Below are 25349 nucleotides of genomic sequence, written 5' to 3'. Positions count from 1 at the left end.
TGAATGTGAGTAGAGTAGAGTGGCCACTGACACCATGAGTGAATGTGAGTAGTAGTAGAGTGGGCACTGACAGCATGAGTGAATGTGAGTAGTAGTAGAGTGGGCACTGACAGCATGAGTGAATGTGAGTAGTAGTAGAGTGGGGACTGATAGCATGAGTGAATGTGAGTAGAGTAGAGTGGGCACTGATAGCATGAGTGAATGTGAGTAGTAGTAGAGTGGGCACTGACAGCATGAGTGAATGTGAGTAGTAGTAGAGTGGGCACTGATAGCATGAGTGAATGTGAGTAGAGTAGAGTGGGCACTGACAGCATGAGTGAATGTGAGTAGTAGTAGAGTGGGCACTGACAGCATGAGTGAAAGTGAGTAGAGTAGAGTGGGCACTGATAGCATGACTGAATGTGAGTAGAGTAGAGTGGGCACTGACAGCATGAGTGAATGTGAGTAGAGTAGAGTGGGCACTGACAGCATGAGTGAATGTGAGTAGTAGTAGAGTGGGCACTGACAGCATGAGTGAATGTGAGTAGAGTGGACACTGACAACATGAGTGAATGTGAGTAGAGTGGGCACTGATAGCATGAGTGAATGTGAGTAGTACTAGAGTGGGCACTGACAGCATGAGTAAATGTGAGTAGTAGTAGAGTGGGCACTCATAGCATGAGTGAAAGTGAGTAGAGTAGAGTGGGCACTGATAGCATGAGTGAATGTGAGTAGAGTAGAGTGGGCACTGATAGCATGAGTGAATGTGAGTAGAGTAGAGTGGGCACTGATAGCATGAGTGAATGTGAGTAGTAGTAGAGTGGGCACTCATCGCATGCGTGAAAGTGAGTAGAGTAGAGTGGGCACTGATAGCATGAGTGAATGTGAGTAGAGTAGAGTGCCCACTGACACCATAAGTGAATGTAGTAAGTAGTAGAGTGGGCACTGACAGCATGAGTGAATGTGAGTAGTAGTAGAGTGGGCACTGATAGCATGAGTGAATGTGAGTAGAGTAGAGTGGGCACTGACAGCATGAGTGAATGTGAGTAGAGTAGAGTGGTCACTGATAGCATGAGTGAATGTGAGTAGTAGTAGAGTGGGCACTGACAGCATGAGTGAATGTGAGTAGTAGTAGAGTGGGCACTGACAGCATGAGTGAATGTGAGTAGTAGTAGAGTGGGGACTGATAGCATGAGTGAATGTGAGTAGAGTAGAGTGGCCACTGACACCATGAGTGAATGTGAGTAGTAGTAGAGTGGGCACTGACAGCATGAGTGAATGTGAGTAGTAGTAGAGTGGGCACTGACAGCATGAGTGAATGTGAGTAGTAGTAGAGTGGGGACTGATAGCATGAGTGAATGTGAGTAGAGTAGAGTGGGCACTGATAGCATGAGTGAATGTGAGTAGTAGTAGAGTGGGCACTGACAGCATGAGTGAATGTGAGTAGTAGTAGAGTGGGCACTGATAGCATGAGTGAATGTGAGTAGAGTAGAGTGGGCACTGATAGCATGAGTGAATTTGAGTAGTAGTAGAGTGGGCACTGATAGCATGAGTGAATGTGAGTAGAGTGGGCACTGACAGCATGAGTGAATGTGAGTAGTAGTAGAGTGGGCACTGATAGCATGAGTGAATGTGAGTAGAGTGGGCACTGATAGCATGAGTGAATGTGAGTAGTAGATGTGGATATGGACACCGATAGCATGAGTGAATGTAGTAGAGTGGGAAAATGTAGTGTTATCACTGTAGTAATATCGTAATCACTGGCTGTTCTTTAAAGTTTAAGGTAATCTTGTTTTTGTGTGTACCCTTGTTCGACAGGAGTAATGTTTATAATTTATATGTGGCTATGATTTCCTTCTCCCCGCAGTTGATGCTCTGAAAGAGTCAGGCCAGCCCATCACCCAGGATCGGTCCTTCATCGTGCGGATGAAATCCTGTCTTCCCAAACGGCCCGGAAGCAAAGCTCGGTCCTTCGATTACATGGTACGCATTACTACATATAATCTTAAGAAGTGAGAGAGAAAAAAAGAATTGAAATTTTAACCTTAATAGGCACTACTGTACACAGTAAAATACTTTAAAATTCCAACTTTATTGACACAATTGTTGTTACAAACCAAGTGACTTTAGCAGCCCATTTCATGGACAGATGTGATTGCATATCAAGCAGAAAGACACCTTGACCAAAAGAGTCACATATTGTTCCATCATGCTTATGTTAACAACCAGAGCCAGAGTCATGATCAAAGTCAATGTTTGTAAAATGTAAATGTGTAAATATAGTGCAGTATATATCAATTTCATACAAATTGCCTCATCCAGAATATTTCCACTTTCAACGCTCAATACTGTAAATTCATTTAATTTCACTGGGATTTAAGTTCGCAGCAGTGGGAAAACGGAGTGTTTGCGGTGGTTTTAAGTTCGATTGCACAAAGTGGTGTGGCCCTGGGCTACTGAAACGGAGATGGGCGCCGCACTATGCACCGTCAGGCACGGGAAGGCACTTTGACTTTTTTTTTACTGTAGTCACATACTGTAATAGATTAGTTAAATAGTAAAATAGTTTTATTGCCAGGTTGTGTAGTGGTCCGGCCGGCTGAAGGATGACGTGCCTGTGCAAGCCTCTGCTTTATGTTCAGGTGTTTACCTGTGTTTTATCGCCAGGTTGTGCAGTGGTCCGGCCGGCTAAAGCTGAGACAGGTGGGGAACAAGTTCCAGGTGGAGGGGATGACGTGCCTGTGCAAGCCTCTGCTGCCCCTCGGCATTGTGGAGATCAGGATCGAGGGAAACATGTTCATGAGCCGCCACAGCCTCGACATGAGATTCACCTACTGCGACACCAGGTCAGTCACATGCAACATGTCTCCATTCCACAACTTTGTATCTGTGGTTTGCAATTGACAAACTCACACACACACAGACACAAACACACACAGACACACACACACACACACACACACAAACTCACACACACACAGACACACACACACACAGACACACACACACAGACACACACACAGACACACACACACACACACACACACAGACATACACACACACACACACAGACACAAACATTCTGACAGCCGTGTCATAGCCAGTCTTGTTTATTTCCAGGATCATGACTCTGGTTGGCTATGACCCTGAAGAGGTGGTGGGGAAAACAGCGTACCAGTTCCACAACCCTTTAGATGCGCACAAAGTCAGCAACTGCCACCAGCATTGTGAGTAATATTAATACATTTGCTGGCTTCACATTTTTACTAAGCTAGTAATATGTCTTTTAATCTGAATATCAAAGGCAAGAGCAGATACTCATTAAAGAATGTACTTGTCAACATAGAAGCTATTTGAAATTCTCCCTCCATTTGTAACCTTCTCTGTCTTTCAAATTCAACATCCTTGTTTTTTGATAGAAATAGCCGTCACATCCGACACTTTTTTTCTTTCCAGTGTCTTAGTACTTTACCTGTCTGAAATACCCAAACCATTGATTAAAATACTGATGAAATTGTGCTGTAAACACCTCCAGTAGAAAATGTTTGGATCTGTGGTGTGTTCCATCAAGGATTATGTCTGTCCTCGTTTTGAACAAATAAGTGTAGTCTTTGGAATGTATCTCCATTTTTCATAATGATACTCTGGCAGTCAAAATAGATCATCACAACCATCTTAGTAAACATGTTCGACAAGGTGGGAGTAAATTAGTGACAGGAGGAGGGCTGGCAACCTGAGTAGATGTGCATGTGGTGGAGAAAGCACCATTTACCTCAGGGTATGATGAGCATGCCACACATTTCTCAGGGATAGTTGGCATGCTAAGTGTACCTCCACATCCTGGTCAATAGCCACAGCAGGAGAACATGAGAACCTTGACCTAGATTTCAGGGAGTTACTTGAGGTCACAAGCTGTGCAGCCCGCCCTGAATCACAGGGTTGGGTGATCTGGGGTCTGTCACCTCAGATGACCGGTAACCCAGTACTCAGCACCACCCACATGTAGGCCTGTTGACATTCCCCATTTGTAAGGAAGTGGCCCACCACTGGCTCCTAGGCAACAGCGGGGATCGGGTTACTGGGTGTCAGAGCAGAGTGAGATTTCGCTGCACAGGGGAGACTTAGACCCCTGTGTGAGGAGACTTAGACCCCTGTGTGAGGAGACTTAGACCCCTGTGTGAGGAGACTTAGACCCCTGTGTGAGGAGACTTAGACCCCTGTGCGAGGAGACTTAAGCCCCTGTGTGAGGAGACTTAGACCCCTGTGTGAGGAGACTTAGACCCCTGTGTGAGGAGACTTAGACCCCTGTGTGAGGAGACTTACATCCCTGTGTGAGGAGACTTAGGTCCCTGTGTGAGGAGACTTAGACCCCTGTGTGAGGAGACTTAGGCCCCTGTGTGAGGAGACTTAGACCCCTGTGTGAGGAGACTTAGACCCCTGTGTGAGGAGACTTAGACCCCAGTGTGAGGAGACTTGGACCCCTGTGTGAGGAGACTTAGACCCCTGTGTGAGGAGACTTAGACCCCTGTGTGAGGAGACTTAGACCCCTGTGTGAGGAGACTTAGACCCCTGTGTGAGGAGACTTAGGCCCCTGTGTGAGGAGACTTAGGCCCCTGTGTGAGGAGACTTAGACCCCAGTGTGAGGAGACTTAGACCCCTGTGTGAGGAGACTTAGACCCCAGTGTGAGGAGACTTAGACCCCTGTGTGAGCTTCCCTGGTGGACCTTACTGCATCCTTCTGAGTGCCTCTCTCACGTCCATCAATCAAAATCTAATTGTGGCCCATACATGTATCTTGTAATGGAGCAGAGGCGCCTGAATTACCTGATAAATTTGTTGTGCCGCTGGGTAGTGTTGAAGTCAGGAAGGCAAGAGATTATCAGCAGGTTCTAGTCATCTGTTGTTGCTTTGGTGAAAAATGTGATGATTATCTCCCACATTTGGTAACTTTCCTCTGACTTGTCCCAGTATCCATGTTAGGCAGATCAATTGACTGTAAAGCAGCTGGTCTCCAAACTAGGTCAGGTTAGGGCGGGTGTTTTTACCTGCTTAGTCATGCATCACATGATGCTTCTTACAAAACAGCCTTAAAAAGGAATCAACAGACTTGAATAGACTGGAGCAAACAGGCTGGCGGTTTGTTTTTAGCACTTTCTGAAATTTATTGAATAGTTATTTTGATCACAATTGCCCTTCACAAGGCATTCCCCAAAGTAGGCCAAGGTCAAAGGCTTACAATATAGCAGGCCTTCACCTCAGCTGACTCTCTTCTAGTTGTGCTCAAGGCACCACGGGCTAAAGTTGTGCTCAAGGTGCCACTAGCTAAAGTTGTGCTCAAGGCGCCACTAGCTAAAGTTGTGTTCAAGGCGCCACCAGCTAAAGCTGAAGCTAAAGCTGTGCTCAAGGCGCCACGAGCTAAAGTTGTGCTCAAGGCGCCACTAGCTAAAGTTGTGCTCAAGGCGCCACGAGCTAAAGTTGTGCTCAAGGCGCCACGAGCTAAAGTTGTGCTCGAGGTGCCACTAGCTAAAGTTGTGCTCAAGGCGCCACTAGCTAAAGTTGTGCTCAAGGCGCCACGAGCTAAAGTTGTGCTCAAGGCGCCACTAGCTAAAGTTGTGCTCAAGGCGCCACGAGCTAAAGTTGTGCTCAAGGTGCCACTAGCTAAAGTTGTGCTCAAGGCGCCACTAGCTAAAGCTGAAGCTAAAGTTGTGCTCAAGGCGCCACGAGCTAAAGTTGTGCTCAAGGCGCCACGAGCTAAAGTTGTGCTCAAGGCGCCACGAGCTAAAGTTGTGCTCAAGGCGCCACTAGCTAAAGTTGTGCTCAAGGCGCCACTAGCTAAAGTTGTGCTCAAGGCGCCACTAGTATGTGCACTAATTACAACTTGAGCTGTGTTGCAGGGTGGGAAATAAGATGTGGGGATACTGCAATTTTACGTTTACAGTGAAAAAATTTTCCTTTCAAAAAATTCTAAACAGTTTATATGTACATGTACATGATCATAGGTTTGATACAGCGACGTAGTTACCCAACTATGTCGATGTTTACATGTGAGGTAGTTACCGAACTATGTTGATGTTTACATGTGAGGTAGTTACCCAACTATGTCGATGTTTACATGTGAGGTAGTTACCGAACTATGTTGATGTTTACATGTGAGGTAGTTACCCAACTATGTCGATGTAAACATGTGAGGTAGTTACCCAACGATGTTGATGTTTACATGTGTGTACAAGGGACAGGACTCTGACAGTGCCTTTCCCAGGGTAGAGGGTGTAATGAGAGGCTGTACATTGATTTCAATGTTATTTTTGTCAATATTTTATGTAGATGGTGTTTGTCCATGATTCATGATGCTATTCCATACATGTAGGTATGTTGCTACATGGCAGCATGGTGTACCTGTATGTTGCTAGGTAGTCTCCATTCACTTAAATGGGTCAAGGTTGCTACAGTATACAGTGCTTAGTCACACCCTGAATAAATAGGGAGGGGAGGGCACGGCAGGTCATGGACTGTCAGAGTGGTCAAAGTACAGCACGAATGTGCACACAGGCTTCAAAGTACAGCACAAATGTGCACACAGGCCTCAAAGTACAGCACAAATGTGCACACAGGCCCCAAAGTACAGCACAAATGTGCACACAGGCCTCTGCCTGCTGCACAAATGTGCACACAGGCCTCTGCCTGCTCCTGAGTAAGTGGAAATCAATGCTAAGCTGGTCACAAATTACATGAATGGTCCGGTCAATAAAGGGCAATATGCTTGGAAAGTGGGGCATCAGATCATTAAAGGTTGGTTAGATCTAATTTCCCCTTTGTCTAATATTGTAATTGTAACTGCTTAATGCTAACATTCATCACGGTCTGAAAAATAGCAGCACTGCAGTCTGTTTTTGACAGTGCCCAATGCAAATGTGATTGCACATGTGGAAACTGGGGTGAAGTACATGTAAGTTCTGAATGGTCACTTGTACTGTGAAATGACTTTCATTAAAAGTGGCAAAGAAGTTATCAAGGTTAAAATAACTTAAATAAAGCAGTTAGTACAGACATGAACACAATGTTGTTAGCACAGAGACATTAACACAGTGTTATTGCTGTCTCCCCTCTACAGTGATCCATGCTGGGCAGTCTACCAGTAAGTACTACCGCTTCATGGGGAAGCTGGGAGACTGGATCTGGATGCAGACCAGAGCCACCATCATCTACAACACGGGCGGCAGCGCGCAGTACGTGGTGTGCATGAACTACGTGGTGAGCGAGAACGAGGCCAGGCGGGCCACGGTGGAGGAACGGAAGAGTCTGGAGAAGTCCGGCCACCCCTCGGGCTGCACCTGCGGAGAGGCCATGTCCCCCATCCCCCTCTCCCCACAGTCACAGAGCTCCATCAGCTCCCCTGCACCACACTCCCCGGGGTCGGTCTGTCACTCCCCGGGGTCGGTCTGTCACTCCCCGGGGTCCGTCTGTCACTCCCCGGGCAGCACGATCAGCATGAGTCCTGGCAGTTCCTTCTCACCAGGGCCATTCTCTGTGCCCCCCTCCACCCCCTGCCTGCCCAGCCCCTGCAGCTCCGTGGCTGCCTCTCCAGGCAGTGTTCCCTCCCCATCTGCTGCCTCCTGCTGTAACACCAAGGCTGTTCCCCCAGCCCCGCCAGTCAGCCCAGCCAGTAGTGTCCAGTTCAGCCCTGGGCCCACCCAGAGCAGCATGTCTGCAGTCCCCTCCCCTGGGCCCACACAGAGCAGCATCCCTGCAGTCCCCTCCCCTGCAGCAGAGTCCCCACAGTCCGTGTCGTCCTCCACCTCTGCCGACTCCCCCAGCAGCATGAATGCCTCATCCTTTCAGTGTGAGGAGTCGATGGACGTGGACAGTGCTCCAGACTCCACCCAGGCAGACTTGGGTGTGTTTAACAATAGCCAGGCCATCTGGAGAAATGACTTTGGCAGCAGTACAAACCTTCAGAAGGAGTCGGACATGGCCGGCTTCGGGCTGCAGGCTCCTAAGGTGGAAGCAGATCTGCAGGGCAGTTTTCAGTGTGGGCAACAGAGCTCCATGGGGAATGGTCAGTTTGGGAACACAAATGGAGGGGGCCTGGAGGGAAGTGAGTTTTTCCCAGAAGATGATGTAGACATGATATTTGAGGACTTGCTGGACATTGCTCAGTCCGAGTCACAAGGTGATGAGAAAATGGCTGCCAAAATCAGCACATCTAGCGAGCCATGCCAACAACCAACAAACTCACCAACAGACCAGATCCTGAACATGCTGCAGTCGGCTGCATCGCAGGCCTTCGCCTCTGGGCACGGGTCCAATCCTGTCGTCATCCAGAACGTGTTCCTGTCATCAAGTGTTCAGGCTCCAAACATGCCGCACATGGCAGGGGCTGCCACCATGGTCAACCAGCTGGTGTCAGGCCTAACTGCAACAGCCATGAAGGGCAGAAGTTTCCCCAGCGTCAGCGAGGTGCCAGACTCTAACAACCTGCAGCAGCATGTGAAGCAGGAGGTCCCACAGGGGATGACAGAGCTGGAATATATGGTCAAGTTGGCAGAGCTGGAACAGCAGCAGGCCTTTAACAAAGTGCCCACAAGTGCACAGACTGCATCTCCAGTGACAGGCAGTGGTGTGCCCCCCAACATTCCCAACTCTGTCTCTGCCAACATGCCAAAATTCACCCAGGTCTCGGGAGCACAGATGACATCAGACATGGGCTGCATTCTCAGCACCATGGCCGACACCCAGCAGCACAACCACGCCCAGCAGCACAACCACGCCCAGCAACACAACCACGCCCAGCAGCACAACCACGCCCAGCAGCACAACCACGCCCAGCAACACAACCACACCCAGCAGCACAACCACACCCAGCAGCACAACCACACCCAGCAACACAACCACGTCCAGCAACACAACCACGCCCAGCAACACAACCACGCCCAGCAACACAACCACACCCAGCAGCACAGAAACATCACTGCATGTGCGGAACAGCACCCTCCCACCAGCATGATGAACAACTTCAGTAACATATCTGGCATCCAGCAACCAAGACTGGACTCCAGTAGTCCGGCTGTTGACAAGGCATCCATTCAACAACCCTGGAGCCCTGGTGTAACCGTGTGCAACATGTCCGGCAGTCATCAGCCGCTCATCACCAACCAACACCAAAACAACGGCTGCAGTGGCATCAGTACCTGGGCTCGTGGAAACCCTGTCACCATAACATCGACCATGTCGGCACCCCTTACAACTTCTCAAACACCCAGAGTTGCCAGCCAAGTCTACCCATTCTGTGATACAAACAGCCCCACGCCAACTGCTCATGTTACCCCTGTGCAGCAGCCCTCCAGACCAGCCATGGCAGATAGCCCTGCAGTACAGTCTCAGCCACCAGGGTCTGGCCAACCGACAAGCAGCAACACAAACGGGCAAATCAGCGAGTCCCTGAGGAGGAAGCATGCCAAGCACCCCCTCCTGACCAGTCTGCTGACGGGCAAGAGGAGAACCTTGGAGGAGTACCGTGGGGCTCAGGAGAACCTGGAGAAGATGCTCGCTGACCCAGAGAAGACCAGACTGCTTGGTCCTGGGAGAACCCAGCTGCTGTCTCAGCTGATCCACAGTAGTAGGAATGGCCAGCAGCTGATGCAGAAGGATGGGCAGGCACCCCTACCCCAGGGGCAGTCACCCCTACCCCAGGGGCAGCCACCCCTACCCCAGGGGCAGTCACCCCTACCCCAGGGGCAGTCACCCCTACCCCAGGGGCAGCCACCCCTACCCCAGGGACAGCCACCACTACCCCAAGGGCCATGCACAGGACAACAGGGCAGGCCAGATTCCTGTGTCACTGAGAAGATGTCCAGGCTGGAGATTGTGGAAGCCAGGAAGCAGTCCAAAGCAGCCAAGGCCCAGTTGTTGACCAGCATGCTTCTGTCTGAAGACACGCCTCCCAACTCGCCTGCGCCCGGCATGGCTGGGCAGGAGAAGTTCCCGGAGGAAGCTGTAGATCTGACGGACACCATCGACCTGGACCCGCTGTCTCCGTTCACACAGGAGATCACCGACATGGCAGCCTGCCTGCTGGAGGAGTACGACCAGGAGCCTGCCGCCAACACCAGCACCGACCCCAGCTTCCTGCCGGGGATGCTCGGTGCCGCGGACAGTATTGATCAAACCATGTTGTACATAGACACTGCCAAGCAGCAGCCGCTGGAGGAGGGGGTCCCTGGTCAGAGGAAGGACTTTGAGTCTGAGTTAGATCATGCCCAGAGATTAGCAGAGGAGTCTCAGCTGAAGAACCTGCTGAAGCAGTCATTCCACCAGGCCTTCCTGGACATGGAGACCACCCATGCATGAATCAGCAGATGTAGGGTTGTAAATACTGTGCAGCTACTAGCTTTGATGTGTTTGCACACCACAGGAACACTACTGTACCATCCTTTTGTACCACAGATACTTTTTGTACAAGCTGTACAGTGATCTTGAGCGTAGCCTAAGATCGTCTTTGTCATTTGCATGTTCTGTTATCATCCACCAACATCATAAAGTTAGGGACAGTATACTCTCACCAATGTGAAAAAAGGCAAAGAAAGCTGCATGTATGGAATGGTGATGGATGCAGTGAAGCTCATGATGGGAACATGTTGCAGGAGTGGGCACAAAGTGCCTGCAGAATTGTGGAAGTAAAATAAAGAAAGTTTAATGTTTGTACGAATGAAGTCAGAACAGAAGAGTACGAAGTACTGGAGAAATGCGTGCTTGGCATTTTCTATAAAGCATGCTATTTTGTAAAGTGTTGTCATTGTCTATCAACCGTTGTACAAAGTACCAGTGTTATGCTGGATTGCAGATATCGGTGGCCCTTCAAAACATGGTTTTTGGCATGTACAAATTTTGAAATGTGGTCCCCTTTTGATAATTGAAGTAATGTTAGATGTTGGTTAGAAGTACTCATTGATGTATCCCATATGCACCAACCCACTAGTTTAATGTTTTACTCCTGGCCAAAATCTAATTTTCCTTTACATCAGTGCTATCAATTACACAGTGTAATCATTAAAAACAACAGAATTGATTATGTCCGTGTAACACACACACTATCATCAAACTGAAATGTCAAACGTCTTCATACTTCTCCTTCTCCCTTGCATGTTTTGAGTACACAGTTTGATCCCGACGTCCAGAATGCGCACACACTCACTGGTCCTGTCCAAGAGCAGTTCCCACCATCCACACACACTCACTGGTCCTGTCCAAGAGTAGTTCCCACTGGTCCTGTCCAAGAGTAGTTCCCACCATCCACAAAGGGCCGGGGTAGGGCTGGTAGTGTTTCCTTTGTCCCCGGTTCCTCCCCATGTTAGTCTGGCACGTGTAGGCGGTTCCTCCCCATGTTAGTCTGGCACGTGTGGGTTCCTCCCCATGTTAGTCTGGCACGTGTAGGTAGCTCAGACCCATCCTGTACTGGTCATGGTTTGGCTGGTATCAGACAGACATGCAACCATCCCAGGTTTAGTGTTCAGTACCAACCATACATAACACCAGGTTTAGTGTTCAGTACCAACCATACATAACACCAGCTTTAGTGTTCAATACCAACCATACATAACACCAGGTTTAGTGTTCAGTACCAACCATACATAACACCAGGTTTAGTGTTCAGTACCAACCATACATAACACCAGGTTTAGTGTTCCAGTACCAACCATACATAACACCAGGTTTAGTGTTCAGTACCAACCATACATAACACCAGCTTTAGTGTTCAGTACCAACCATACATAACACCAGGGTTAGTGTTCAGTACCAACCATACATAACACCAGACTTATGTCACAAGGTTGTTGTTGGAAGTAGTGTGTAAGAAATAACTACAGCTCAGATGTTTATGGACAGTGATAGATTTCTTACCATATCTTTTGTACCTGTGATCAACATGCATCATTTTAACCAGCACAATGTACCTTTAGTATGATTGGGACAAATGTTTTGTAGTCTTGTATATACGGTTAACCTTTATTTTAGACATAGTGGTGTATATTTTCCTGTCATCAAGACAAGCTAACTTGGGATGAGGTTGGGAGTCAGGGTAGCTGTAGTAATTGTACTTAAATGTGAACATGTTGTGAGAAGTAGGAGTAAATTGTGTAATAAAAGTAAAAGTGGCTCTCATAGAGATAAGAGTAGGGCTAAGATGTGTTTGCTTTTTAAATGCCTGTAAATTGCATATGGTTTGATGATTTACTGATTGTGACTAATGACACCCATACTTTTGTAGAAGTAAGACACGGGAAGCGCTCCATTCCACCAGGTGAAATGAAACATGCTCTTCCCACAGTCATCACATCAGATAAGAGGTCAGGAAATCCTGATGTGATAATTATGCTCTGAAGGGTCCTTATTCTTAATCATGCAACAAAATTGACATTGGCAAAAAAAGCTTGAAGCTGAAATTTATGCATGACTTATGTTCTTGCTTTTGCTCACTTTTTGTTTTGCCTTTATTGACAATAACAATCGAAGCAGCTAAAAATGTTGCTTACCCCAATAAGGTGGTTGTTGTTGTCGTTATCATACACTAAGTGCATTTTGTTTGGAGAGTACGACTTTTAATGATGTCCAAACAGCCTATCAGTCATGAGCCTGGCTCTAGCCACAGAAATGTGGGCATTTTCCTTTGTGTTCTGTATAATATGTTTTCTGAGCTCCATAAGTTCTCATCAGAAATGCCAAAGACTATAAAATGCAGCCTGATGATGTTCAGGCTATTTCTGAGAATATGTTTGAGCAGATTAAAGAACAAGCAATGTGAAAATAGTTGTATGTAATGTGTACTATGTGATGACGGTACGTAATTGTCTTCATTGACAGACAAATGGCATGTCTTTGTTTGGTCCATATCAATTGATTTGCTTGCTTCTGCAATAGGATAATTGAGAAATGGAAACGCAGGAACGAGAACGTACCAATCAGAATGGTTTGGTAGGTGGGATTTGAATAAAATTTGCCTTTGAAAGGCATGCTTGTTTTTAGCCAACTAGTGAAGAAGTTTTATGGGGTGTAACAATGTACATTGGTAACATTGTTGAAATATTATAAGATATTGATGAACTCATTTTGCCTGAGTCATAGTTTATGAGAGTTCTATATGGCGGGATGAAATAATAAGTTTTATGTTTTATACAAATGTCAATACGTGTATTTATTGTTAAATAACTGTCAACCAGACCCCCTAAAACTCCTTCCAGCTGACTCTGTCCCTTTGATCAGGTGATTTATTTAAATTTGATTTTAGATACCTCATTTTTGACATGAGAAATATTTTTGTACAGGAATGGAGTAATCTCTGTTGCACCTGGAAAGATAATGTATAATGTATTCCTGCTCTCTCCAGCAGCACACTCTTCATAATGTCTGAAACAACTGTCCTTTTGTAGCAGATGGTGAATAAAGTGTTGATGGCTTCAGTCCGTGTCACTCCTCATTTCATGGAACATGGTGTAACTGCATGCACACAACTGTAATAAGGAACAACCAGGGGGCCAAAACTAACCCACTTTACTCTCTGTCACAAGAGCAAACTAAAAAATCACAACCAGAACATGTCCGGAAGACACGACCTAAACATGACAATAATTTAGAAAGCAGCTAGTAGGCTCATTATGGACATTTCCCAAGCCAAGTTCTACCCATAGCTTTTTGTTTTGCAGTCGCAGACACATCACGCACTTTGTACTCCTAGGAGCACAAGGGATAATTGGACTTCTCTGTTCCCAGTTTCATGGACAGTGAAACCCAAGAGAGCTTGACCTGCCAAAGGAGCCAACATGGATGAAAACCTGGCATGTATAGTGGTTGGGATGAATGGAAAACAACCTTTCTAAAAACAAACTTTGCAGTATTTTTCAGCTGACGTACAAGAGATTGCTTGAGTTGTACAACTGAATTGGGACCAATCAAATTATTATGTTGTTACCTACCCATTTTGAGATGAATAAATGAATAACTGATTTTGTGGGTTATGTAATGTTTTCTATCCTTCAAACAATTAGTGCTCCAAGGATATTTATGTGGCCATGTCTTCTGTCCATATATGCAGGCAATTGGTCAGGATAGTCTTTTGGGTCATTGGTCAAAATGATTATAACCAGCAAGTGTTGGTCCAAGATACCAATTATCTTATGTGTAGCTTGGAGCTCAGCCAACTGGAGCAGAACAAGTAGGGCAGTGCCCCCACACGTAGCCTTGTTGCAGGCTCTGTAGGACAGTGCCCCCACACGTAGCCTTGTTGCAGGCTCTGTAGGACAGTGCCCCCACACGTAGCCTTGTTGCAGGCTCTGAACGGGCCGTTTTCATGTTGGGGGTGGGTAAGTGTGCGCTGGTTCGCGACTAGCAACGTAGGGTAGGTTATGCCGGGAAAGGGTAACTTTTGTCAGGCAATGTCAGACACATTGTATTCAGCCATAGGCTGAGCTTATTTGCTTGAGTACTTGGGGAGTTTAGCACAATACTGAGTGCTGTTTGATGTACGTGAGACTTGGGTATTTTATCGTATAATGCGAAGTAGCACGCATATTTTACTTCCAAAAATTAATATTTATCAGAAAATGTTCCAGCTACTGTAACCCTCTACAGAAGAAAATGGTGAAACTGGGCTAACCCACAATATGCAACAGTCACTGCTAACCCACAATATACAACAGTCACTGCTAACCCACAATATACAACAGTCACTGCAAGACTGATACCACGAGAAAGTAAGATGGATGTGTGACTTTGTAAGCAATGCACAGAACTGATTGTCTGTTATTTGAACTCTTGCTACTTAACTTCAGCTGTCATCACTCTGTCTTCTGGTTGCCAGTCCTCTTAGGGAAAGCTATATAATATATATGTATAACCTTACATGTCTGTTTTTACAGCAGAAAGGCCTTGATCCATGCTGCAAAGCTGGGAGAAAGTCAGGGATATCCACCAAGTGCACGTATTATGGTTACTTTGGAAATGGCTGACGTTTATAAACATATACGTTTCACAAATAGCCTTGGCATTTTATGGTGTTTCATTATTACAGAAAAAACGAGTTCAACGACCTCATACCTTAGATAGGCCACGACCTAACCACATACCAAGTTTCAACAGCTTCTTGAGTTACGTTAAATTTTAATAAACAATAAACATGTATAAGTCTGAACGAAAAACAGCTTAATTTCGTCATCTAAAAAAAGCACTTTGGATTCCTGTTTTTTTTTTTTAGCAGACAACAAAGCAAGGACACCATCTATTTGGTAAGTTACATTTGCTACCTCATTATAAATGTTCCCATGGGCTTTCACTTTGATGAAATGTGGGAAATGTATCAATTCAAAGCATATTTATTTTAACTATGCTAAGCAAAAGAATATTTCAGTCACTGAAGTTCTAAATTGTTCAAACAATTGAAAACGAAAGTTTAAACCTATCTACATATGTTGGAAACATTGTGAAATTAATGGTACAAATATCTCTTTATTTAGAACAATTTAGAAACATCTGTGTTTTTGTCATTGTTGGAACAAGTGATCATATGTTCCAACAATTTGTGTCATTTTTTTCCTCCATAAAAACGTTTATTACCCCCATAAACCAAGCTGCTAAGCTGGGCCTTTTGTTTGGGTCTTGTATCTTTAAATTTTCTTTAGTATAGACACTAGCTAATGGCTCTTTTGTGAGAAGCTGTCAGACAGACACAATTTCCTGTACTTGGCAGGGATGTGTGAATTGCCCTCTTCCCAGCCCACTGTCCCAGTTTCATCATTTTGTTTCTCTGTTCGAACATGTGATCACAAATGATGAATCTATGTTGGAACAGTATAGAAACTAACAGAAATAATGGGTTTGATGTTAGAAATGTTTCTAACATGTATGAACACTATAAAAAATATTTAGAACATCACACAGATGTAAGAAATAGTTCTAAACAGTTACTTATCACATTTATTATGTTATAAAGATTTTAAAAATGTTGGAACAAAAGGCAAGAAAGACCCTCTTGGTAATGTGGAATCGACTCTAATCGTTGAGACCTTCAAATTTCTCCGTCAGTCAAGATCAAAAGAAACGAGGAAGGCTTTGTCCTTCCGTGCAGTTTTCATGTTCCAAACTGGTATGCATGTACATTTGTACATGCACATGAATAAAAGCAGTCCTGCAAGGACAGTATCCGCTTCATGTTCCCCGCACAACAGGCACGACAGTATCCGCTTCATGTTCCCTGCACAACAAAACTCCCTCCACCGAGTGCCTTCCAGTGCAACACTAGGTCAAACTCACATCACTTCACTGTTCAATTGCCGGTTTCCAAGTAACAATTTCTTTCCCCGGACAGCCAAATTATTTCCCTCCTGTCTACAACTTGTCTGCCTTCAAAAGAAATGTCCACTGCTATCTCAGTGTACAATAAAATTAATTATCTTCTTAGTTCATTGCCTTGAAGTGGTCTAATGACCTTGCTCTGAACAATCTCGTTAAAAAATTAATTTAAAAAAAAAGTTCCTTCTCCAATGATATGTCACTAGGAAAAGTACAGCCATCAATGTTAGCTCCATGGGGGCAATTTCAACTTCTAAACAGTAAATTATGCAGAAAACTTTTGTATGTAACGTTACAGGTTTGTAACACAAGGCAAGACACCTTCACACAACTTAACAAAATTTTCCCAGGTTGCTTATGGTTTACATTGTAAACCTGAATTCAATAAAAGCTCAATACATGCAGGAGAGAGCACTGAGGGAGAAATTTCCATTCCAAAATCATATCACCAGGCAAAGATGCCCACCAGCAGTTCCAACTCAACATACTTGAAAGAAAGAAATGTTGGCAGTTGCAGCTACTTCTGTTTGAAAGTCCAATTTAGGCCTAACCTTGACCTACATAGATAGAGCCTTGTTTGCTTTTCTCCCTGCTTTCTTCTTACCCAGAACAGCATCTTTTGATGAAGGGATTAACTGCCCACTCGTAACAGCCTCCAAGTCATTTGTTGTAATTTGCTCCTCGTCGACACTGACCAATTTTCAATTGCGTTTGACCTTCGAATCAGGACCTGTGAAGCGGCTGTTGCCTTTCATTGCTCAAACACATTAGCCAGTCAGCGTGTTGCCTTTCATCGCAGGCCTCCTTTGAAACGGACTGTAACGTGTTATGGTGCGTCATGAGGGATTTAGATGACTGATTATGTCTGAAATAAAATGGTGAAAGTTACCCAAGGGGTGATGTGTTATAAATAAAATGCTGAAAGTTACCCAAGGGGTGATGTGTTATAAATAAAATGCTGAAAGTTACCCAAGGGGTGATGTGTTATAAATAAAATGGTGAGTTACCCAAGGGGTGATGTGTTATAGATAAAATGGTGAACGTTACCCAAGGGGTGATGTGTTATAAATAAAATGGTGAAAGTTACCCAAGGGGTGATGTGTTATAGATAAAATGGTGAACGTTACCCAAGGGGTGATGTGTTATAAATAAAATGGTGAAAGTTACCCAAGGGGTGATGTGTTATAGATAAAATGGTGAACGTTACCCAAGGGGTGATGTGTTATAAATAAAATGGTGAAAGTTACCCAAGGGGTGATGTGTTATAGATAAAATGGTGAACGTTACCCAAGGGGTGATGTGTTATAAATAAAATGGTGAAAGTTACCCAAGGGGTGATGTGTTATAGATAAAATGGTGAACGTTACCCAAGGGGTGATGTGTTATAAATAAAATGGTGAAAGTTACCCAAGGGGTGATGTGTTATAAATAAAATGGTGAAAGTTACCCAAGGGGTGATGTGTTATAGATAAAATGGTGAAAGTTACCCAAGGGGTGATGTGTTATAAATCTTCTGTACAAGCTGAATTTGTTTCGTTTTATTTGTTTTACCAGTCTGGAGTACATCGCTCAGGCTTCAGCCTGACTGCTGATAAAGGAACTGACAGTCACTGGCCTGTTTGGACTTGTATGATTACTTCAATGATACTACCCAGTACATGTAGGTCAAACTTTTATTATAATCAACAGTTCAAGGCCATCAAGTGATTGTCATGACCACGGGCCTGCAACTACTAACGATGTGGAGAGCATGTAGGGCTGTCATCATCATCATCATCATCGCCGCCATAGGGCTGTACCAGCAGTTGACAGGTGGGAAAGGGTATAAACCTTTGTGTCATATTTTCCCATATAGTCCACATATAAACACTGTTCAATGTGTTATCAGCCAACCTACCCAAACAGATCACAATGTATTTACTGGTAGCTTACTTATGTACACCATATTTTATCACACATGCATGTACATGTTTGTAAGCTGACATCTTGATTCCACAGAATCAAAGTTTATCACAGGCAACATAAATCTTTTTCTACTGACTAGCTTCTGGTAAACAAGAGGTTATAATCCTGTGGAGCAGCTTCTGCTGACCATAACAGACCAGTAAGGACCACTGCTGACGCTTGCTCAGTTTTCCCCAGCTCTCCTTGCTCAGCAGTTGCTCGTTCGTCTGTAAAGTGTTCCTGTACTTCCCCATGCAGAGCCTCGCAGCTGCAGCCAGCAGGCTTCTCCAGGCCTCGGGCAGGTTCGGCAGCTGGTCTGGGGGGGGAGGCAGAGGCAGTTAGGGAGGCTTATGCAAATGAGGACTTGATTTGCATAATTAATGTGGAAATTGCATAATTTCATTGTTTTCAATAACTGGACTTCAATAAATAGATGGAACATAAGAGGACACCAAATATGCTAATTTTGAACCGATTTGCATAATATTTGAAAAACCAATTAATGATTAATGACGGGAATTTTATACTTGTGACATGTGTATGTTAGTCAATGATGAACATCACCATGCATAAATCATGTAAATGTGCAAGCATTTGTATAAAATTTACAAAAGCTCTAAATATTTCATGGAGGTATGAGGTTGCCAAATTCTTGTCTATCTATGATATCAAAATGATATATGATTGAATCTGTTTTACTGGTGTCATTTGTAAACATAAATTTTCATTACCTCCCCCTGATGTAATGACTGATACGTTCTGATTAATATTGACCATAACTCCGCATGGATTGACCTGACAAAGCTCATGGACTGTGAATTTGCTACTCAGCAGCCTACCGTAGGACAGTGACCTTTCCTCCTCACTGGCACAGCAGTCACAGCATCCTTCTTTCTCCTGGTGTTCCCTGAACTCTTCCTCACTCATACACAGAACCTGTCACAGGCAAGTAAACCTTGGTTAGAACAACAGTCACAGCATCCTTCTTTCTCCTGGTGTTCCCTGAACTCTTCCTCACTCATAAACAGAACCTGTCACAGGCAAGTAAAAACAGAACCTGTCACAGGCAAGTAAACCTTGGTTAGAACAAGTTATGTCAAACCACTTCTGACAAGCAAATATCATGTCCCAAACCAACCAAGGTTTAACGTCATCCTTTGATAAACTTTAAATTGGTAATTTCATGCAATGATTCCTAATGATGCTACTGTGTGCTAAGATCAAAGTAGAAGCATGTGGCATAATTGTGGTGTAGCATTGCCCCATCATATAACACAAAATTCAACTTTATCCAGAATGACTTCTACCCACCAGATAACTTTCAACTTGAACTTTGGAAAAAATGATAATATGTTTATTTAACACTTTGGAACATCTGTGACTTTTTCAAACTTTTCCTTTAAAACCCTCGAACCACCCACCCCTACTGGGGCATCACTGATGGACTTCAACTATGACCCTCTCTAGCCTCAGTATTCAAGTCTAGAAACCTACCTTAAAGTGCAGAAACCTACCTTAAAGTGTAGAAACCTACCTGAAAGTGCAGAAACCTACCTTAAAGTGCAGAAACCTACCTTAAAGTGCAGAAACCTACCTTAAAGTGCAGAAACCTACCTTAAAGTGCAGAAACCTACCTTAAAGTGTAGAAACCTACCTTAAAGTGCAGAAACCTACCTTAAAGTGCAGAAACCTACCTTAAAGTGCAGAAACCTACCTTAAAGTGCAGAAACCTACCTTAAAGTGCAGAAACCTACCTTAAAGTGCAGAAACCTACCTTAAAGTGCAGAAACCTACCTTAAAGTGCAGAAACCTACCTTAAAGTGTAGAAACCTACCTTAAAGTGTAGAAATCTACCTTAAAGTGCAGAAACCTACCTTAAAGTGTAGAAACCTACCTTAAAGTGCAGAAACCTACCTTAAAGTGTAGAAACCTACCCTAAAGTGCAGAAACCTACCTTAAAGTGTAGAAACCTACCTTAAAGTGTAGAAACCTACCTTAAAGTGTAGAAACCTACCTTAAAGTGTAGAAACCTACCTTAAAGTGTAGAAACCTACCTTAAAGTGTAGAAACCTACCCTAAAGTGCAGAAACCTACCTTAAAGTGTTGAAACCTACCTTAAAGTGTAGAAACCTGCCTTAAAGTGTAGAAACCTACCCTAAAGTGCAGAAACCTACCTTAAAGTGCAGAAACCTACCTTAAAGTGCAGAAACCTACCTTAAAGTGTAGAAACCTACCTTTAAGGACTCGCAGACCTCCTCTTCAGTCAGGATCCCTTCCATCCCTGCAATAAAGGATCCGCTCTCGCTCACGGCACCCTGGGAAGGATGGAAGTGGAACTAGTTACTCAGGATGTGCCTGGGAAGGATGGAAGTGGAACTAGTTACTCAGGATGTGCCTGGGAAGGACGGAAGTGGAACTAGTTACTCAGGATGTGCCTGGGAAGGACGGAAGTGAAACTAGTTACTCAGGATGTGCCTGGGAAGGACGGAAGTGAAACTAGTTACTCAGGATGTGCCTGGGAAGGACGGAAGTGAAACTAGTTACTCAGGATGTGCCTGGGAAGGACAGAAGTGAAACTAGTTACGCTCTCTCAGGATGTGCCTGGGAAGGACGGAAGTGGAACTAGTTACTCAGGATGTGCCTGGGAATGGGAAGGACGGAAGTGAAACTAGTTACGCTCTCTCAGGATGTGCCTGGGAAGGACGGAAGTGAAACTAGTTACGCTCTCTCAGGATGTGCCTGGGAAGGATGGAAGTGAAACTAGTTACTCAGGATGTGCCTGGGAAGGACGGAAGTGAAACTAGTTACTCAGGATGTGCCTGGGAAGGACGGAAGTGAAACTAGTTACTCTGGATGTGCCTGGGAAGGACAGAAGTGAAACTAGTTACGCTCTCTCAGGATGTGCCTGGGAAGGACGGAAGTGGAACTAGTTACTCAGGATGTGCCTGGGAAGGACAGAAGTGAAACTAGTTACGCTCTCTCAGGATGTGCCTGGGAAGGACAGAAGTGGAACTAGTTACTCAGGATGTGCCTGGGAAGGACAGAAGTGAAACTAGTTACTCTGGATGTGCCTGGGAAGGACAGAAGTGAAACTAGTTACGCTCTCTCAGGATGTGCCTGGGAAGGACGGAAGTGAAACTAGTTACGCTCTCTCAGGATGTGCCTGGGAAGGACAGAAGTGAAACTAGTTATGCTCTCTCAGGATGTGCCTGGGAAGGACGGAAGTGACACTAGTTACTCAGGATGTGCCTGGGAAGGACAGAAGTGGAACTAGTTACTCAGGATGTGCCTGGGAAGGACGGAAGTGAAACTAGTTACGCTCTCTCAGGATGTGCCTGGGAAGGACGGAAGTGAAACTAGTTACGCTCTCTCAGGATGTGCCTGGGAAGGACGGAAGTGAAACTAGTTACGCTCTCTCAGGATGTGCCTGGGAAGGACAGAAGTGAAACTAGTTACTCAGGATGTGCCTGGGAAGGACAGAAGTGAAACTAGTTACTCAGGATGTGCCTGGGAAAGACGGAAGTGAAACTAGTTACGCTCTCTCAGGATGTGCCTGGGAAGGACGGAAGTGAAACTAGTTACGCTCTCTCAGGATGTGCCTGGGGGCTGATTGCTCTCACAGTCTCCGGAGGCACCTGATGATTCCATGTAATAATTTGATATCCTGCTTCCACCATCCATTATATTAAGACTGAATGTTATATTCATATCTTCTACAGGCATCAGGAGGTATGGAGGGTTTTATATTAGATATTATACATTTCAAAAGGACTCATTAAGTCACTTAATTCACATGGGAAAGTGAAAGGAGACTGTCTCCTACAAAAGCCTGATGACAACCCTGGCAAGTTACCATAGTGTGCATCTGTCGGCTTAAAGCCGTACAAATGGATCCAGATAACACCAGTAAGCCAGCCGTCTTACATCCCTTCTTGCTTTTAGCTGATTTATCATTGGCTGAAGTAGGACAGGTCATCAGGGGAATTTAGATAACTCGGTAGTCATCTAATGTACCACAGGTCATCAGGGGAATTTAGATAACTCGGTAGTCATCTAATGTTACAACCGCTGTCCAGGTGGTTGCTTTAAAGTTAATGATGGTGTTTTAACACAATTCAGCAAATCTGTCCATTCCTACCAACCTAAATCAGTAATGCTGCAAATTTCTATCTTTTGTGTTTCCAGACTTTTTCAGAGTATATTCGATCATCGCAGTTTTTCAATATATCTCTTGTCCCGGACATGATACAGTCTTGACATTTGGGTCGCAGATAGCTTTCAACGTCAGGCCAAGATACAGCCACCTAACACTGAATTTCGAACTACAGGGGCACTTTTGTCAAAACATTCCAAGAGAATAACTGAACAAAGGAACATCTACAAAAGTTCTAAATACTTCATTTTGGACGAGGTCGCTGATTGGTCCCTACAGATGAGAAAATTAAGGAATAGGTTCAAGCCCTCGTTCGAACAGGCCTTCCAACACCCAAAATGCCCTCTGTCCGCTTACGGGAGGGTCTGTTATCATTGACCGAGCTCTCTAGAACCCATTCCTTAATTCTCTCATTTAACTGATATTAGCACCAAATGGTTTGAATGTGCAGGTCCCCAGACGGGTAGCAGAAGCGAACATAGGAGCAAACTACTACCCGGATGGTACCCAGGCTGGTACGTTTAGACAACCACATCAGATAATGTCAAAATACATGGATTTTGCCTCAGGCAGTCTGTGACCTAAATGCCCCGTGTCAGACATCTGATCCCTTCTGCCACAGATTACAGCAGCCTTTAATGCCTGTTGGGATGAGAAGTTGTTCCCCAGATGGAGAAGCGATATGCTAGTGTAAGTGTGCCCCCTGTCAGGTGTGCCTCCTGTTAAAGTCAAGCACATTAGGTGGGAGAATCAATACCTGTAGCCATTTGGGCTTACAGCAGAACGCAGGTCCCAGGATGGCCATAAGGTTTGACACAGTCTGCCCCTGATGGCCCGTGAAGAGGAATCTAGGTCAACCAGAAACGGCAGCAAGAAGCCAACTTAACAATGAAACATGAGGTCATGACTAAAGCCTGCAATACATTATAACAGTCACAGCCATCGTTAGCTGACTGCCTGGGTCCTATAACAGTCACAGCCATCGTTAGCTTACTGCCTGGGTCCTATAACAGTCATCGTTAGCTGACTGCTTGGGTCCTATAACAGCCATCGTTAGCTGACTGCCTGGGTCCTATAACAGCCATCGTTAGCTGACTGCCTGGGTCCTATAACAGCCATCATTAGCTTACTGCCTGGGTCCTATAACAGTCACAGCCATCGTTAGCTGACTGCCTGGGTCCTATAACAGCCATCGTTAGCTTACTGCCTGGGTCCTATAACAGTCACAGCCATCGTTAGCTTACTGCCTGGGTCCTATAACAGCCATCATTAGCTTACTGCCTGGGTCCTATAACTGGGTCCTATAATTAACAGTCACAGCCATCGTTAGCTCTTAAATCTTTCCAGGGAGGGTTCAAAATACCAATTACTACCTTGAGGATCTTCCCTTCTTTGATTTTCATATAAGTCTGTGTGTGTTGAGTGACATCTATAATCCAACACTGTTCTTTACCAACACTGTTCTTTACCTGGTCTTCCAGGAACTGCCACTTTTCTTCCAGCAACTGGGCATCATCAGGGCCTGCCGCTCGTCTGGCCTCCTCCAGCACCACCTGCATCGGGATATCCACCTGCAAACAAACAAACAAACAAATAAACAAACAGAGTAAACACCTGCATCGGGATATCCACCTGCAAACAGAGTAAACACCTGCATTGGGATATCCACCTGCAAACAGAGTTAACACCTGCATCAGGATATCCACCTGCAAACACAAATACACTCCTTAACACTGGTTTTGGGATATCCACAAACAAACAGAGAAAGTTGGACTTGATAATAAACAACCGTGATAACCAAGTACTAAACAAGTGGCTGGACATGGAAACGGGCTTTAAAGATGTTACACTTGTGGGTATAACACCCTTTACCTTAGTCCACACAACAAACCCTTTACCTTAGCCCACACAACAAACCCTTTACCTTAGCCCACACATCAAACCCTTTACCTTAGCTCACACAACCCTTTACCTTAGCCCACACATCAAACCCTTAACCTTAGCCTTAGCCCACACATCAAACCCTTTACCTTAGCCCACACAACAAACCCTTTACCTTAGCCCACACAACAAGCCCTTTACCTTAGCCCACACAACAAACCCTTTACCTTAGCCTTAGCCCATACAACAAACCCTTTACCTTAGCCTTAGCCCACACATCAAACCCTTTACCTTAGCCTTAGCCCACACAACAAACCCTTTACCTTAGCCCACACATCAAACCCTTTACCTTAGCCTTAGCCCACAGAACAAACCCTTTACCTTAGCCCACACAACAAACCCTTTACCTCAGCCCACACAACCCTTTACCTTAGCCCACACAACAATTTACCTTAGCCCACACAACAAACCATAATTACTTCACTGAGGTAAGCAAAAACTTAAAGCGAGTTTGGCTCCTCGCATTTTTGGTGCTTCAGGCCAATTTTCCAAAAAGGAATTGGACAGAAACCTGCTAACCCATATCCATGTGTCACATGTAAGAACAAGATAAATGTCTGACCAAATGGACTTAAGAGCTTCCCTCTTTTCATCCATATCCAAGGTTAATAACCCTGACTGGGAAATGTCCCGCCAGTGGGAGCAAACTCACTTATCACTGACATTACCTGTCTGATAATCCACACTCACTTATCACTGACATTACCTGTCTGATAATCCACACTCACTTATCACTGACATTACCTGTCTGATAATCCACACTCACTTATCACTGACATTACCTGTCTGATAATCCACACTCAAATATTGTAAGTGGTAAAGTCACGTTTCATCCATATACATGTAACTCACAGATCATTACTGTAAAATGAGAAATGTTTGCGGTGGTTTTATGTTCGCGGTTTTCGCGGTGACCACTTCACCGTGAACTTAAAACCACTGCAAACATTTTTTCTATTATTATGACTAATTTACTCTCCAAGCAGAGGTTGGT

At 44.9% G+C, this 25349-nt stretch overlaps 2 protein-coding genes and 1 long non-coding RNA gene across 6 annotated transcripts in view; 2 read left to right on the top strand and 1 right to left on the bottom strand.

Annotated features, from left to right (window-relative positions):
- LOC118410551 overlaps positions 1-10666 on the top strand; it is a gene marked incomplete in the record, with an annotated part of 34076 nt that extends 23410 nt beyond the window's left edge. The window contains 5 exon segments of the mRNA XM_035812320.1: positions 1657-1689; positions 1847-1962; positions 2647-2825; positions 3100-3206; positions 7091-10666. Coding sequence (XP_035668213.1) covers positions 1657-1689; positions 1847-1962; positions 2647-2825; positions 3100-3206; positions 7091-10326 — 3671 coding nt within the window.
- Positions 10667-11351: 685 nt separating this feature from the next.
- LOC118410556 lies at positions 11352-13433 on the top strand. The gene is made up of 2 exons (XR_004830567.1): positions 11352-11476; positions 11512-13433. It is a non-coding gene; the product is annotated as an uncharacterized LOC118410556 (long non-coding RNA).
- A 4541-nt stretch (positions 13434-17974) lies between these two features.
- Positions 17975-25349, bottom strand: part of LOC118415051 (N-lysine methyltransferase setd6-like) — a 24885-nt gene continuing 17510 nt past the window's right edge. For 3 of the 4 annotated variants that reach the window (XR_004831061.1, XR_004831060.1, XR_004831062.1), the window contains 4 exons: positions 23884-23985; positions 20496-20576; positions 19101-19292; positions 17975-18577 (listed from right to left, as the gene is read on the bottom strand). Coding sequence is in view for 1 of the 4 variants with exons in the window: in XM_035819436.1 (XP_035675329.1) it covers positions 18470-18577; positions 20496-20576; positions 23884-23985 (291 nt within the window). In the remaining 3 variants the exon portion in view is untranslated. The remainder of the gene's footprint in view (positions 18578-19100; positions 19293-20495; positions 20577-23883; positions 23986-25349) is intronic. The other variant, XM_035819436.1, reaches the window with a different exon arrangement.

The sequence above is a fragment of the Branchiostoma floridae genome, chromosome 1 (assembly GCF_000003815.2).
Source record: "Branchiostoma floridae strain S238N-H82 chromosome 1, Bfl_VNyyK, whole genome shotgun sequence".
In the NCBI taxonomy this organism is placed as follows: Eukaryota; Metazoa; Chordata; class Leptocardii; order Amphioxiformes; family Branchiostomatidae; genus Branchiostoma; species Branchiostoma floridae.
Note: the sequence above shows the minus strand (reverse complement) of the source record. Positions and strands in the feature narration are given on the sequence as shown.